At 43.2% G+C, this 16,426-nt stretch overlaps 1 protein-coding gene across 4 annotated transcripts in view; it reads right to left on the bottom strand.

The window, feature by feature from the left end:
* The window catches only part of LOC136719372 (serum response factor), a 38,135-nt gene that overhangs the window by 4,741 nt on the left and 16,968 nt on the right, over positions 1–16,426 (bottom strand). For 2 of the 4 annotated variants that reach the window (XM_066697294.1, XM_066697293.1), the window contains exons 3-8: positions 6,408–6,648; positions 4,509–4,673; positions 3,997–4,113; positions 2,551–2,742; positions 1,317–1,393; positions 726–779 (exon numbers count right to left, since the gene is read on the bottom strand). In XM_066697294.1, the coding sequence (XP_066553391.1) occupies positions 726–779; positions 1,317–1,393; positions 2,551–2,742; positions 3,997–4,113; positions 4,509–4,673; positions 6,408–6,648 (846 nt within the window). The remainder of the gene's footprint in view (positions 1–725; positions 780–1,316; positions 1,394–2,550; positions 2,743–3,996; positions 4,114–4,508; positions 4,674–6,407; positions 6,649–16,426) is intronic. The other 2 variants (XM_066697295.1, XM_066697296.1) reach the window with 2 other exon arrangements.

The following is a 16,426-nucleotide window of genomic DNA, read 5'->3' as shown; positions in this document are numbered from 1 at the left end:
GTTGGGTCACTAATGGTTTGGCACTGGATTCTCTCAACATGGTTCAATGTATTACAGGGCTTTTGCCCACTTCTACCTAGAAAAAAAGCCCTAGCTCCCTCTCTCTAATGTATATTAAAAAAAACAAAAACAGCCACATGCCATTGCACAAACAGGCTAAAAATAGTTCATTTCTCTTTTCTCAAAATAAAAAAAGTATTATGTACATTTTCAGATCTCCCTGGTTCCCTTACCCCCACCGCCCCCCACCCAAATACACACAAATTAATGTCTCTTTGGCTGAAGTGAAAAGCCGCAGCACCTGCAATGTGCGCATGTTGCAGTAACGTTGTCACTATAAAAATACACACACACAATACGACACTCTCAGTTATATGAGAATAGGATCCAAGGACACGGAGACAATACCTTGTCTCTTCCTATATTGAGGTGTGTGTGCATACGTGTGCGTATCCACACACACACACACACAAATATACATACGTTTCATATGTATACCGGGTGTGTGAAAATGTAAATATGCACATGCACCCCCAAGTGTATATATTAGGGAGTGCACATCCATATTGATATATACATTTTCGTATATATGCTGCTAAAAGGCATCAATAAATAGTCGTGGCAGTCTCTATAAAGTTATGTCTGCGCTTCCTGGCCTTGATGTCTGTGTATCCGTGTGTCTGTCAGTCGCTCTTGGCATTGTGGGGGGCTTCCAAGTTGACTACCTGTAGCTCTGTCAGGTTACTGCTGCTGCTACCGGACTGCTGGCCAATCACCATCTAGAACACAAGACAGGTGAATAAAGCACCACTGCGCTGCAGCCCCCCTGCCCCGTCCCCCAAGAGTGCTTTGTTCTGGACACTGACTCATCTACTGCAACTTTAGAGAGCCGTTTCTTCTAGGTGTAATCTAGGAAGTACGAAGAAATCTATAATCATTTGTTTTGCCTGATTAAATCTTTATACATTCTAAACTAAACTTAAAATCTTCATATGGATCTTTTCCCTCAGCTCACAAACCCCATGGGTGTAATGTGAAAGAAAACTGTGCTCGTTCATGTGAGCCGAGGGGAGACCCTGACTCAAGATTACACTTTTCCAGAATTGCCACCGAAATTCGCACAGCCCAGGCCGTTCGACATGTGTGTTGTGTTATGTAACAGACCCTTCAAATAAATTGAAAAGTTAAAAAAGTTAAACGGAACGGTGGGCTGAAACCTGGAGGACAATAAAGCAAGACTCAGATAAACGAGGGTGCGAGCTTGTTTATGAGTAAGTGTTTAAAGTTTAACTAGTAAAATGGAGATTTTTCCGTACTGGGTGTAGCTGCACTGCGGAGACGGGGATCTGTACTGTTCCTGGAGGCCCTGTGAGGAACACCTGAGGGACTCCACCTGAAAAACAACATCATCCTGTTAGACAATATCTACTAAACTGTCTTCCGCCTTACAGTAGCCTTTGAATACACTTCCCCTGCATTAAATCCCTGTGCTTAATGACTTTCAGCAGCCCCCTCCTCTTGTCAGCTCACCTCCCTCTTATCACTCCCCTCAGTTACTCACATCTAGCTAGTTAGGCCTGATTAGGGTTGCCACGATTACATAACACTGAACTGACTTCCCACTTGACTAATGCCACAGGTTTTAAATACAAAATCTAAACATTCGGTGTCCGTGTTCCACAGTCTATGAAAAAAGCAGAGTCTGGTTTTCCTACCACAGGCTTAATACCAAAAAGTTTTTTTTCCGTACATATAAAACACAAGAAAAGGAAAAAAGGGCTTAATTCATTATTATTAAAATGAATACACACTGCTGCTACACAGTGTTCACAGTACAGCTGCTACATAAATAAAACATTTAATATCGTTAATTCAGATTTGTCATACATGTTGACATTATAGTTATTTGTTTTCACTGTGTACCGTGTGCATCCATTTGAAAGATTGTGAATGTACAAAGTAGTATTACTGCAGGGCAACAAAAATATTAGGTGTAAAATTTTAACCAGTTTCCTTTTTATAACATTTAATAACCTATAAACTTTATATGTAGTAAATTGCATACACATAAGTAAGCAATATCTATACATCTATACTTTATAAATGTGTTGCGTGGTTTTTAATTTGGGGCACTATTAAGAAAATACTCCAAAGAATACATAATTGTAATACTGATTAAAGAGGTTTATTTTAATGAAGTAACACATCCTACTCTATTGTAACACTTGCGCTTTATTTTATACAAAGAATTCCATGCCAAAACAGAGCTTCCAATTCCAATAGGAGTGCGTTTATAAATATTGTAGACACCGAAATTACAATAAACGTAGAAAAAACAAAAGTTCAATAAATCAAAACTTGTTGACGGGTAATTCTGATATCAAGGCAACCCTAGGCCCTATGCTTGGTTACTACCTCGATCATTTTAACCCCTCCCCCTAGTCACGCACCACTTCCTTCTTCCTGCCCGTTGTTTATGGCCTGGTGGCTTATCTGTCCCCAACTCCTCGCCCTGGAACTGCACACCCCAAGCCCTGTGCCCTGGCTCACCTTGATCCTGGCCCTGCGTGTGGGACACCTGCATGGCGGAGGGGGCCTGAGAGAAGGCGTTGAGCACGGCCAGCCCGCCATCTGCCAGGGTGGGCGTGGAGGCATACATCACCGCGTGGGGGCTGGGGTACATCATGTGACCCGCCATGGAGGTGGGCACAGAAGAGGTGACGATGGTGGCAGGGAGGCTTACTGCGGGCACAGAGAAAGAGTCTGTAGCACACTGAGCATGATACAGGTACGAGGGCCACCCAATGCACACCGTACGTTTTGAAAACGGGGCGAGAGTTCAACTTCTCCAAAATAAAAAATAAAAAGGCACACGTTTAAGCGCAGTAACAGCACAAGGGGATGTTTAGTGCTGCAGCCGCCAGATTCTTAAGAGGCGAGGAAATCAAAACCTCACCGACCAAAGATGAAGCTGTGGCTACTACTGCACACTAGATGGCAACACAGTACAGGAGGAGACTTCTCTTTAAATACACTGGGGGGTTTGCCCCAAAATAAAGCACAAACCTCTCCAACAGTTTTCCAGAATATGAACTATAATCTGGATGCTGCTGTAAATCTCCCCCACCCCATCCGAGAACTACTGAACAGGAATGGCTCCAACAAATTGGCTATTTATAATAATTAATAATGTAATAAGTATGTAATGAGGATTATGCTGTATATAACAGCTTTAATATAGATTTAACTACATACATATTTAGTGTAAAAATATATGCATTTATTCGATTCATTTACAATAAAAAAAAAAGGTTTATTCCAGCTGAGTTCGAGATAAAAAGAACTTGCGTTTCAGTACAATGGCCGTCTTCCTGTGGCTCCATGCGGATGAACAGGCATGGGTGTTTGGTATGCAGGTAGCCCACACCACTGCGCCAGGCTGTGCATTTAATTACGCGTGTCTAATGCTGCGCAGCTGCAGGTGGCAGTGCCACTGTACTTGCCGCTTGTGCGTGGGGCTGTTTTTCTCCCCAGTGTGTATGGACTCGTGCTCAGTTTTGCGTGGGAGTGTATGTGCCGTGCCTTCAGCAGTCGAGGAGGGAGGCATGTAATTGCAAGCGTGGGGTACTGTACGCCTCTTCCCGTCACCCCTGCCAGTAGAGGAGTGGGAATGCGTGCCATTAGGGCAGGGATGCACAGGGCACCGCGAGTGTGTGTGTGTGAGTATGGAAATCCCCGATATTGAGGATATTAAGGCTGGCTTTGTGTATCCCCCCCCCCCCCACCCACCCATCTGTGTGAAAGTCAGCATCTAGTCTGAGGTGTGTGCTGGTGTTAGCAGAAATGCGTGTGCTTGCGTTGGCCTGCATTGGGAGCGAGTGAGTAGGAGGGATCCCTGTAGGAGTTTTGTGCGTTTGCACTGCTGACTTTATTCCTGGTGTGTGTATATCTGGATCTGTTGTTGTGTAGATTTTGCCTCACAGAGCTTTGCGTTACCTGCAGAGCTGGTGGAGGCCTGGGACATCTCGGGGGTGCTGTCACTAGAGCTGGCCGGGCTGTGCTGTGTGGTGGGGTGCACCTGGATCGCCTGCAGCTGCTGTGGCATCGCTCCACCTGCCAGGCACAGAGACGTACAAAAGCACTGTGAAACCCACAGTCCGCAGAGCAGAAACAATTACCTGCTTTTGAGTTTAAACAGGTTAATCGGGGGGTAAATTTAAATGACTAAATGGTTGCACTACCCAATTAAAAACGCTGGCGGAATCAGGAGCACAAACCCAGAGCTGAGGAACACTGATGTAGGTAAACACTTTGCACAATACAATCTAGTCTAGCACAGCAGACAAGAGCTCTTTCAAAATGCATCACAGCTGAACTCTCTGCATGTGAACAGGGATGCCTGTTTCTAGTGTCAAGGATGGAAAGAAAAAAGGACTGCTCTAATTTGACATCACAGTTTCTATCGTCAACATATATCTGGTAGACAAACAGGCCGGGGCCACACTGACCTGTGAGCGAGACGGTGGCCGGGAAGCGGAACACAGCCTGTCCTCCCTGGCCCTGGGCAGTCGTTGCCTGGATTGTCTGCCCCTGCTGGCCCTGGATGGCCAGCGAGTGCGACTGCAGCTGCCCAATCGGAATGGTGGGGGTGCCCGGGGGGAGCGGGGTACCTGCTGGAACACAAAACACACACACTGAGGTTTGAGTTTGCTTTTCTGATGTTCAGGCCCAGCCTTGCCTTCAGTTGACAGTTTGATCAAACTGTGACTGTCCTTCTGGATTCGAGAAGGAGACGTCTCGGATGGATTTTGTGGTCACGTGTGCATGAACAGGACGAATCTGTCTCTGCAGGGTCACGGACACACAGTGGCTCAGTTTGTTGTCGTCAGAGGATGTGTACTATTACATCTGTGGTTTGAACCCAATATGAAGCAAATGTTCTGAGGAATGTTGTCAAAACATAAGCAAACGAGGTAACAACAGTATTTTTTGAATAATTTGGGTTCGGGACCCAAGTTACAGAACCACAGTTTTCTTTAATACAGAAGGAGAGCGACAGTTCAAATTTCTTCGCCCTTGAATCTCGAGTAGTTGGGTGCTCAAATTAAAACAAGGCTCATAGTTCCTAAAGAAGAGCAGGAAGATTTTATGGTGGGGAATAGAGTAGTAGGTAAGATCTATACCAACTATTCCTACCCATGGGAAGAAATTAAAAAAAAAATAAAAAAAAATGGAGTTTTAGGTGCACAAAAACATTAAGTGTACTTCAATTACTTCAGCAGAATTTTGATGAAACCCCTGGAAAGACATGCAATTTTAAATGTTATGAACAATGCAGATATCTTTTTAAAAAGGTTCAAAATGTGTGTGTCACCAAATGGTATTTTGACAGCAAGTACTACAGGCATAAGCAAGCTCATATGAAATGTAATCTACAAAAAGCTAGTTTGGGATAAATTAAATATGGGTAATAAATTGAGTTTCTATCACCTCTGAATAATTAATGCGTACCCAATCATGGCAAATGTGCCTTGAACATTAGAATTTGGCCTCACTGCATGAGCAACATTGAGGAACATGTTTGAACATACAGTTGGCCCTTTCAAGTGAACCAAGGGAAGTTCTCATCGCAATTATGGTTTGTAAAGGTTGTTGTAATAAAATATACAAAAGTCATTTGCATACACAGGATAAAGACCATAAACACTGCTTCAAAGTTAAAAACGACTATAAATCCTGCCAGTTGCCACAAAACAAGTTACTGTTGTAAACATTCACCTCTGTGGAAAGATAATACATGAAATGCTTTAAGTGAGAGGAAGACCTTTCATCACTTGTCTCAAGTGCATCTATTGTACTGTACAGAAGCTCATGACAATACAAACAATTGTGGTTAACTATCACATAAACAAACCAACACGTTTAATTATACTTCTCACAGGAAGAGTCAATTTGGCTTGTTTAGATTGGAGATTTTATTCAGGTTGTTTGTATACACACTCGAAAATGGATAACTGGTCTCTCTTGGATAACACTGGCAACAGATAGCATGAATATTTGGTGGCCAAGAAAAATGTACATATACATATAGGAATTTGAGCTATTAGGATTGTGCTTTGCTTTGATTGAAGTATGTGTGGCTTGATTGGTTCCAAAAGCTTAAGAGGAATGAATTCCATTGTGCCTGTGATGTCACCAATGAAAATTCTTCCCACGGAGCTCCAGCAGACAGGAGAGAGAGACCAAAGTCACAGTAAAAAACATCTGGGCATCCATTACAACCAAACAGAGCTCTCCCAGGTTAAAACAACTGCATCAGGAGGGTGGACAACAAAAACCGTGATAGAAATAAGACAAGGTTAGCAGCTTGAACAAACAGAGCAGAGATGCACAGATTCCTTCCCTACCTGACATGAAGGTGAAGCCTCCAGGCAGCTGCATGACACTCCCGGAGGGGCCCGTGGTCTTGAGCACGGTACCGTTGGCGCTGGTGATGCTGTTGGTGTTGGCGCTGGCCGAGACAGGTGCCAGGTAGTTGGTGATTGGGAAGGACGGGCCGCTGGTGACCTGCATGGTGGTGGAGGTGGTGGGGGCGGTGGTGGTGGTGCCGGGCAGACTGGCCACTGTGAAGGCAGGCTTTAATGTGTCCTGCAGGAAGAGATGAGAGAAGACGGGATCAGGGCCTTGAGAACCACAACAAGAGCTACAAACAAGAGGGAGTTCTTGGTCATTAGGAACCCCCGAGACATTGCAATGAAAGTAGTATGACCTTGTCTGGTTATCATATTGTGAATCATAGACATGAAGTCACAGACTGAGTCCTCTTTACGCTCAGTGACTATGAGCAGAGATCTGGTCTGAGAAAGTCATCAGGTCATTTGAAGATCACAAGACATAACGAAAAGGCAAACCACCAATCAATATTGTCCATTGCTCAGTTCCTAACCAACTGGGTGCAACATAACTCCCTGAACTCGATGACAAGAAGCTGAGCTACAAGGCCACAAACACAAAGCAACTGGGCAGCTAGAGGCCCACAGCATGAGGATTGTGAGGCCCCATGGAATGAATTACTGTGACAGAGAAACAGGTGCTTCTGGAGGTAAAAGGTTATTCTATTTACAGGCCCCTCATTACGACAACTGTGGAAGAATTCACAATGAGCCGACCCCAGTAAGGGAGATGCGTCAAGAGTAACAGACTATCTTTAAAAACAGTGCACATTAACATAAGGAAAGGCTTTGATACAGCAGAACAGGGAAGAGCTTTTGGATAATCAATTGAATTCTCCAGCAAATACCTTCCTTCATCACTACAATAGCTTTGAAGACTTTAGAGTTTTAACTGTGATGCATAGAACAAAGATGTCAGTGCAAATATTCTGCGGAAAAAACTACAAAAGGTAGAAAATGTACAGGTGGAGCACATACAATACACATCCTGCGATAGTTCTTGCTCATACGTTTGTGGAAGTTGGGAGGAAGTGGAGATGTCAATCATGAGGATGAAACAAAAGCTCAGAGCAGTAGGTCGAGGGGTGCAAACCAGATGAGAAAGTCATAACTTTAAAATTCACTTTGTTTTGTAAGTTTGTTTACTTGACAACTCTGACTCCTGCATTGATCGAAGTTGTCCTCTATGGTTACATGGATCAGGTTATTGCCAGGCACTACGATTAAATTCTGTATAAGAGAACAAAACAATATAACATACACTCACCTAAAGGATTATTAGGAACACCATACTAATACTGTGTTTGACCCCCTTTCGCCTTCAGAACTGCCTTAATTCTACGTGGCATTGATTCAACAAGGGGCTGAAAGCATTCTTTAGAAATGTTGGCCCATATTGATAGGATAGCATCTTGCAGTTGATGGAGATTTGTGGGATGCACATCCAGGGCACGAAGCTCTCGTTCCACCACATCCCAAAGATGCTCTATTGGGTTGAGATCTGGTGACTGTGGGGGCCAGTTTAGTACAGTGAACTCATTGTCATGTTCAAGAAACCAATTTGAAATGATTCGACCTTTGTGACATGGTGCATTATCCTGCTGAAAGTAGCCATCAGAGGATGGGTACATGGTGGTCATAAAGGGATGGACATGGTCAGAAACAATGCTCAGGTAGGCCGTGGCATTTAAACGATGCCCAATTGGCACTAAGGGGCCTAAAGTGTGCCAAGAAAACATCCCCCACACCATTACACCACCACCACCAGCCTGCACAGTGGTAACAAGGCATGATGGATCCATGTTCTCATTCTGTTTACGCCAAATTCTGACTCTACCATCTGAATGTCTCAACAGAAATCGAGACTCATCAGACCAGGCAACATTTTTCCAGTCTTCAACTGTCCAATTTTGGTGAGCTTTTTGAGCTCTTTTTCCTATTTGTAGTGGAGATGAGTGGTACCTGGTGGGGTCTTCTGCTGTTGTAGCCCATCCGCCTCAAGGTTGTACGTGTTGTGGCTTCACAAATGCTTTGCTGCATACCTCGGTTGTAACGAGTGGTTATTTCAGTCAAAGTTGCTCTTCTATCAGCTTGAATCAGTCGACCCATTCTCCTCTGACCTCTAGCATCAACAAGGCATTTTCGCCCACAGGACTGCCGCATACTGGATGTTTTTCGCTTTGCACACCATTCTTTGTAAACCCTAGAAATGGTTGTGCGTGAAAATCCCAGTAACTGAGCAGATTGTGAAATACTCAGACCGGCCCGTCTGGCACCAACAACCATGCCACGCTCAAAATTGCTTAAATCACCTTTCTTTCCCATTCAGACATTCAGTTTGGAGTTCAGGAGATTGTCTTGACCAGGACCACATCCCCAAATTGCATTGAAGCAACTGCCATGTGATTGGTTGGTTAGATAATTGCATTACTGAGAAATTGAACAGGTGTTCCTAATAATCCTTTAGGTGAGTGTATATGCCCTGGATAAAGGCGTTTACCAAGAAATACAAATAATAATAATAATAATAATAATAATAATAATAATAATAATAAAAGACAGCAGGAAACTAAATGGTGAGGAGGGGCATCTGTTTAAATGATTGACAAACTAAAGTGCTTTAGCTGTAGCACCCCACCCCCCCAAAGATAGATCTGCCGAGTACTTTTTTTCTCCTTTCTTTCCATAGATGACTAATAACTTTGCTCCAAGAGTCCAACCTTGATGGAGAGCACAGACACACACACACACACACACACACACACACACACCCTCTGTTCCTTGTTTAATGGGTTTCCATGACAATGGCTTGCTAAGCCTTTTCCTCTCATTTTTGGATGATTTTAAATTTTACACTGTGATGACACATCGGTGCAGGCTCTGTCTGACATGGGTCTGCATCAGTAGTGTGTTCATCATAATATGGAGGGTGGGGAGAAAACTGGGATGACAATTCGAGCCGGCTTGTGCCAGTCGGGTATAAAAAGGAGATGCTGAGGATGATCACTTGATAAAGACCTTGTGGGGTTGGCAGGCCTGAATCACGTCTCCTGCAGTGTGCAGCTGAGGGGTAGGTGGGTGAGAGGGAGTGGGTGTAGAGAACATTTGTGTGGACTGCTGGGGCACATTACATTACTACACCGCTGTGCCAACCAGCCCCTGGCCCACAGCACAGTACCTAGGGCACAAAAACTGGTCCTGCAGCTCAGACTGGGGTAACGGTAAGTTCATGAAATTCGGGTTCTCCATTCAAAAGCCAAAAGCAGAGCAATGTGACAACCCTGTGTGCACTCACAAATGATGAATACACCTACACCGACACAACCTGCTGTAATGCATTGCCTGAATTTTCTGCACAATACAGTTTCTAACACACCTTGCAAATGGTTGGCTGTAGAGCTTTGGATGCATTTCCAGGAGCTGTAACTTAATTCCGGTTTCTTAATTCTGTTCACACCTTGTTGAGGCTACAGTTTTAATTAAGAGAATACCTCCAGCATGCAAATTTGGTTTTACAGTCTAATTACATAAATAAAGACTTTTCTATTTAAATTTTTTTTTTTTCCTATATTTAAATGAGAAATGCGATTTAGTACTGTATTACACTGCAAATTATTCTAGCAGAGGTTTTTTTGTTTTTTTTGTTTTAACTGTACATACGTAACCCTTATCATGCATTACACAATCCTTTTAAAATGGCAATTCAGAAAGTGTGGTGAATCATATTTAAGGGGCACGCTTGGTTCTAAGCAGTCAGTCTGCAGGGGCCGTGTTGAAGGCTCTCTTGCTGGTCGTTTTGTGTGTCACTAACTCAGTGGGTGAAAAGCACTAAATGCATTCCATAGACTAGCCGTTCCAGTAGACTACACAGTTTCCCTATCCCAAGAACACACACAGGGATACACTAATAAGGTACTCCCCCATCCTACCACTTTCCCAAATCTCAAACAGGAAATGGGAGATAATTTGTTGGGGCCCAAACTCAACTATTTGCAGTTAAAAATTTAAAATTGGTTTTGGCTTCCTATGCCCACTGCATTGATCCCTTAATTCACAGTAGGGAGCCCTCAGACAAGTTGGCACAGTAACAGCAAGGAGTTGTGTGAGGTGGCTGCAGATCACAAACAGACCAGGCTGCAGCTGCTGCAACAGACGACAGCAGCCCTCATATGCGCTGCAGTCGGAGAGGGTTAGGGCTTTGAACAGCTGCTCTGAGACTTTGCATTTCAGCACAGGGGTACGGGTCTCGACAGGGGAGGAGGGGAGCCAAACGCTACTGTCAGAGTGCCAGTCCCTAGCCTGGGGAATGCTGGCTGACCTCACTGGATCATCAGCACCCATTGTGAAAAGCTTGACGGAGACGGCGCACATACCGCGGCTCAATGCAGCCATTCCGATCTGGAAGACTCAGTGGAACGCAGAGATAAGGATTTGGGCAGACTTGCCTCAGTTACATTCGTTATTATTACATTCGTGCTTTTAGTTTTTTTTTAAGTGGGATGTAACTTATATATAAAACAAAATTAAGATTAAAACAACCTCACGAGGTGTGATATTGGGAAAACATTACACTATACCTTAAATCCTACAAAAGTGTTCACTAGCTGAAGGATGTAGGACACAGGGGTTGTAGCCGTGGCTGTCCTGGCGGGGCGGTGCAGCCAGAATGTGGAGACGCGGCAGCAACAGCTGAGGCCAGAGACAGCCGAGCAGAAACCCGAGCCGATGGGAGGCCCGTTAACTCCCTCCACACCAGCTGGAACAGGCCTTTGGGGTCAGTGTGGGCAAGGTCACTCCCCTGAGCTTAATTTTTTTCACAGCTTTAACAAGAGGGCCTATTCCCTCCCCTGCCCACCCCACCCCAGTGTGAAGGCCCAGATCACATTTTCATCTTCAACCTGGGACAAACGCTCGATACAATTCTCTTGCCTCATATTGTCCATCTTGCTTAAAATTGATTATGATTGTAAGATGTTTATTTGTACGTACATAAACATAACCAAACCATTCCAGTCTATAGAATGTGAAGTAAAACAAAAGCAAAACGGGGATGGACGATTATTTTCCTTTTGTCTCCTAACCCAGTAAATTGGTACCCAAGTGTTGGACTTGGACCTTAAAGACTGGCACTCTTTACCCAGCTGTGTGCAACACAGCCTCACTGTAAAATCACAATGCCCCGTTATCCCCCCTGGAGGCAGTAGGGAGCCTGTGCAGATGAGGCACGCAAGAGCCAGACTCCAGGACCACAGCAAGAGGAGGGTTGGGCACTGACACTGCACAAGCACTTGTGAAAATCACATCCATACTATCTGATGAGGACTGCCAGGCCAGATGAATAAACACTGGAGGGCCCACACCAGACTCCCTGCTTAACCTCAGCCTGTGGTGGCATTTGATCTTTAATGTCCTGAAGAAAGGGGCTTCTAGGCCAGGGCTGTTCCCCTGTCCAACTGTGGGCCAAGCTGTCTAGGGTGCAGGGCAGACTGTCCCAATTGCCTGCACCACTAAAACCCTTCTCTGTAATGTTCAAAGTAGCCAAAAGTTGATGAGAAAGGATTCCAGTCCACAAACAATGTAGATGAGGCCATGGAAACCTGAGAGGCCTACACCTTGTGTCCCTTCTGTGCCGATCTGGTGGCACACCCTCTGACCTCCACAACTGTCATTTCAGGACCCACCCCAGCAGGTGTCAGGAGCGTGAGATAGTCCAGCCCTGTGGTGTTCTCTGTCCCCCACCCCCACTTCCTGAATCACTCACTGAAGTCTCCCAGTCCTCTTCTTTAAGACCCAATGGTTTCGCTTGCACCCCACTCTAACCTGCTAGTCAAGTGCATTTATGATGAGGACAAAATTAGTGGAAACCAACTAATTATTCCCTTCACAGACCTGATTAGCATCAATGCTCCATGGCGTTAAAGGACTGGCTCCAGATCTAATGCAGTTACCAAAGCTTTTGAAACTTTGGAGAACCATTAGAATAATTAAGCATAACCCCCCCCCCCCCAACACATTAAACAGATAAATGTTGTTATGTTTGAAGCCGTAGCACTAAACTGTTGCAACAGGAAGCAAGACCTCCATTCACTCTCCCTCCAGCCTTGATGAACAATGACTATCCTGAATATGGTGCTCTGAACTGTAGAGGAAGAATGACTACTAGAAATGTAATGTATTCTGTTTTTGCATGACTCTTTCACTGTGTAAAACTGCAAAGAGAAAAACAAGTGTACAGTACAATCTGTCATGACTATGAAAATACAAATTGGAAACTTTAGCGCCATTGGATGTTTTAGAATGTTATTCGGTGCACTACAGGATAGTCTCTATAAACTATCTATGCAAGCAAAAATAGTGGTATATACTACAAAAGCTTCCATAGCAACAGTCTCTAACCTCCTCATACTTCGGTAGCGTATTCCAAATAAGGTGCCTACATGCGCTAGTATTCATAGATTATCCTGGACACAAGGGAGGTACTGGGCATCACATACTTGGAACAGCATACTCAAAACAGCATAGCAATTCAGAATATGGGGTAATAGAATGGGAGTCCTACGTGCATGCGATTCTATAATGTACAGACATTTCAGTACAATGCAATTTATCTGGATCGAAATCATTCCACTACAAACTACAGTGCTTGTAAGGAGAACTGGAGAGCGCCCACAAATTTTCCGTTGCTATGGCAAAGAGATAAACAATGCAATCCTTCAAGAAATTTCAGCTTAGTCATGCATAAACAGTCTCACAAATAATCGGACATGCATTTTCATATTTACAACGTAGACATTAATGTTGAAAAAGTTGTTTCCAAGAACGGACTACAGTTTTTTTTAGACAGCAGTACAGTACAGTGAACTGTTAGCAATAATCTCTGGGGATGTATATACATTTTTAAGCACAGTTTTCAATATATATTAGAATGTATAAACAGTGGACTGTGGTTTTCTCGCTGCCCTGGGTTAGGTTGCACACCTTTTTGTCATAGCAACACCAGGTACCCCATAATACCCATCCCCGTAACAAGGGCTACTCAAGACTTCCTGCTTCAGTCAGGGAATACCATTTCCCGATTGACAATATGGATCACATCTATATACTACAGTTATCAATAACATTTTCATTATGCATTGTATTCAAAGTTTGAATTTACACAATGAGGAGGAGGAGAGAGTGCATTTTTTTGTATTGTTTAATATAGCATTTTTTAAAATATACAAAAGGGTTTATTTCCTTTTTTTACATGAGGTAAACTGAAAAGTCTATTTACACTGATACACTTTTTGCAAAGTCACTGGGGTTCCAATTCCCAAAACATTCTCTTCAGAATAAAGTTAAGTATGATGTAACAAATAGATTTGCTTTAGAAAGATTAAATAACTATCACTTCAGAGTGTAAAGGGAAGATTTCTATTTTACTGCTATGATAAGGGAGAATGTTTATACAGATTTATAAAATCAGAAAATTTGAAGGATTTTACACAGTAATCCAAGATGTTAAAGCCCGAGTCCAGACTGACCTGTGGAGGGTTAAAATCAGCGAGACAATCGTATAGCTTGCCCTCCTGTCACAGCTTTAATCTCCCATTTGCTGGCTCCCGTCTCCCTCTGTCAGCTTGCCAACCATATGGAATTCACAGCTCCGTTTGGGACTGCTAAAAAAGGCAAGGCAGCCCAATTTGGAGAAGGGCAGCCAATGGCTGGTGTCCTGGTCTGTCGCTCTTAGGAAAGGGGGGTGCCATACCCACAATCCACTGCTTGCCCTGGCACTGCGATTCCTCTGCTCAGACCCTCTCCCTCTCCCTCTCTCGACACCCAGTTTAGGAGCAGCCTTGTGATAAGGGTGCATATCTAAGCAAATTAACTTTCCATTATCTCAATGGTACTCCGTTGTCACCCTCTATCCTTCCCCCAGCCAATAGAGGCATTGTTCTAGAGAACAGAGGGGAGATCATCCACGCTGAAGGACACTTTCTGGCTGCTTTAAAACACAGTCCTCCAGAAGAGTGTTTCATTGTCTGTGTCCCTCAGGGTTTCATGTTTAAGTATTAACAAAAGTGTTGCCATATTAAGGGTATCCTGGGGTTCATGACCTTATAAAATGTTGCACTGATTTTTTTTTTTTTTTTTTTTTTTTGCAAACACAGCCTATACAAATTGCACCCCGCAACCTGGGGGGGGATAATAAATCAAAGGTGAAAAGGTTCAAATCTCCGAAGAGGTAATACAATGGATTCATGATGAAACTTGCCCAACTAAGAATAACAGTTTGCAGAGTTGCATGCATCGGATTTATACTGAATGTTAAGGTGAAAACAAACGCTGCACAAGAAAACACTTTGAAGAACAGCCTGCAGCTTTCAAAACTAAATGCATACACACCAGATTGGACACGTTTTGCAGCATGCATGTTTGTTTAGTTTTGATCTCTACGTGCATCAGAATAACAATTGATGTGGAATCTGACACTTTGTGCATGGATTTACAACAAATATTTCAGTTTTTTCTTCTCCCAAGAAGCGGTACATTTAACAAATGCAGACAGTCAAGTTCAACCCTTGTACTACACACGAATTTCAATCAACTCCCTTACAGAAGCTTAGAGGAGCTTTTAACTCCTTGTGTGTATTACACAAGACATAATAGGTAAAATAAAAGTTTTCATTTTGCTAACTATATTCCCCTCTGCTTAGGTTGATTACTGTGCATCTGCTATAAACACATGTTCAAGTAAAGTTAAAATTGGGATATACATCCTACTCTTGGTATTAAAAAAGGGATCTACATTTCTCACACCATTTAGTGTTCTCTTTAAAAATGATGAAATATACTCCAGTTCTCCCACCACCCGCCCCAATCATCTCCACTTGATCTGGCTGTCCATGAACAGAAGGTGAAAATGTTCCCATTTTCACTCCAGGACACTTCACACACTTGTAATTTAAGTGTCAGAGTTATAGCCTCACAGACCGTGTGCAATTCTGATGAAAAACGGGGGTGAGAGAGCGTTATGATTATCTAGAAATGGGTTTGTTGACCGTGTGGCACAGGTTTAAAGTTAAATTGAGTGGATCTAAACTGGAGAGACCTTTAGAATTAAGAAAAGACACCAAAAGAAAAGCAAGCTATGTAGACATGGCCTGCTTTACTCTTGTAGATGAAGACTGAACAAAAAATAAATAAAAAATTGGCCACAAACAGACTGTACTCCTTATAAATAGGACAAAATAACACCGTCATGGTCAAGGTCAAAAGCATTCCAGGTGTTTCTAAAATGCACTACAGTGGGAACTATGTGGATTTAATAAAAAATACCACTGAAGCAAATAGAATCAGAATACTTAAATTTTCAACAGTTGCGTGTTCTACTCTAAATTAAGCAAGCATGCCATTTTATTTTTTTGCAATGGAAACGGTACACTGCTCATCTCAGTTTGTTGCACGAGGGGAGATATCCGCAACAGATCTTAAATTCCCATTCAGTCTGGAGCACGACACTTGTGCAATGGCTAAGCTTCGGAGGGAGCAGAGCATGTGGACAAACCATCACAGCCCTATAAAAATTAAATGCAACACTGTGGCAGATTCATTCTAAAGTGATCTGATGAATTCAAATCGATTAAAAGTAAAAATCCCTTTGCCAAAATTTGTTTTACGGGTACCTTCTACCACTCCAAAAGTTGGTGGTTTCCCTGGTCCAGTCCCAGCATCACCAATATCTCCATTTCTCCTTGTTGTTTAATGGAAGCTCTACTGAGCAACATTACATCCTATACATCTTCTTTACCCAAAGGAAGCAATGATCCTGAACAATAACTGCCCCCTAAAATAATGATACGACAGAACCTCGACAATAAGTAAAGGCAGACTGGAACGGAGGCTGTGGGATGTCTCATTAGGGCTCACTTTGGAAAGCCCTATATGCTGGTGACTGTATTCAAACATATTTCATATACATAGCTTTAAATCAG

Source organism: Amia ocellicauda, chromosome 23, assembly GCF_036373705.1.
Source record: "Amia ocellicauda isolate fAmiCal2 chromosome 23, fAmiCal2.hap1, whole genome shotgun sequence".
Classification (NCBI taxonomy): domain Eukaryota; kingdom Metazoa; phylum Chordata; class Actinopteri; order Amiiformes; family Amiidae; genus Amia; species Amia ocellicauda.
This window is presented reverse-complemented; position numbering and strand designations above follow the sequence as displayed.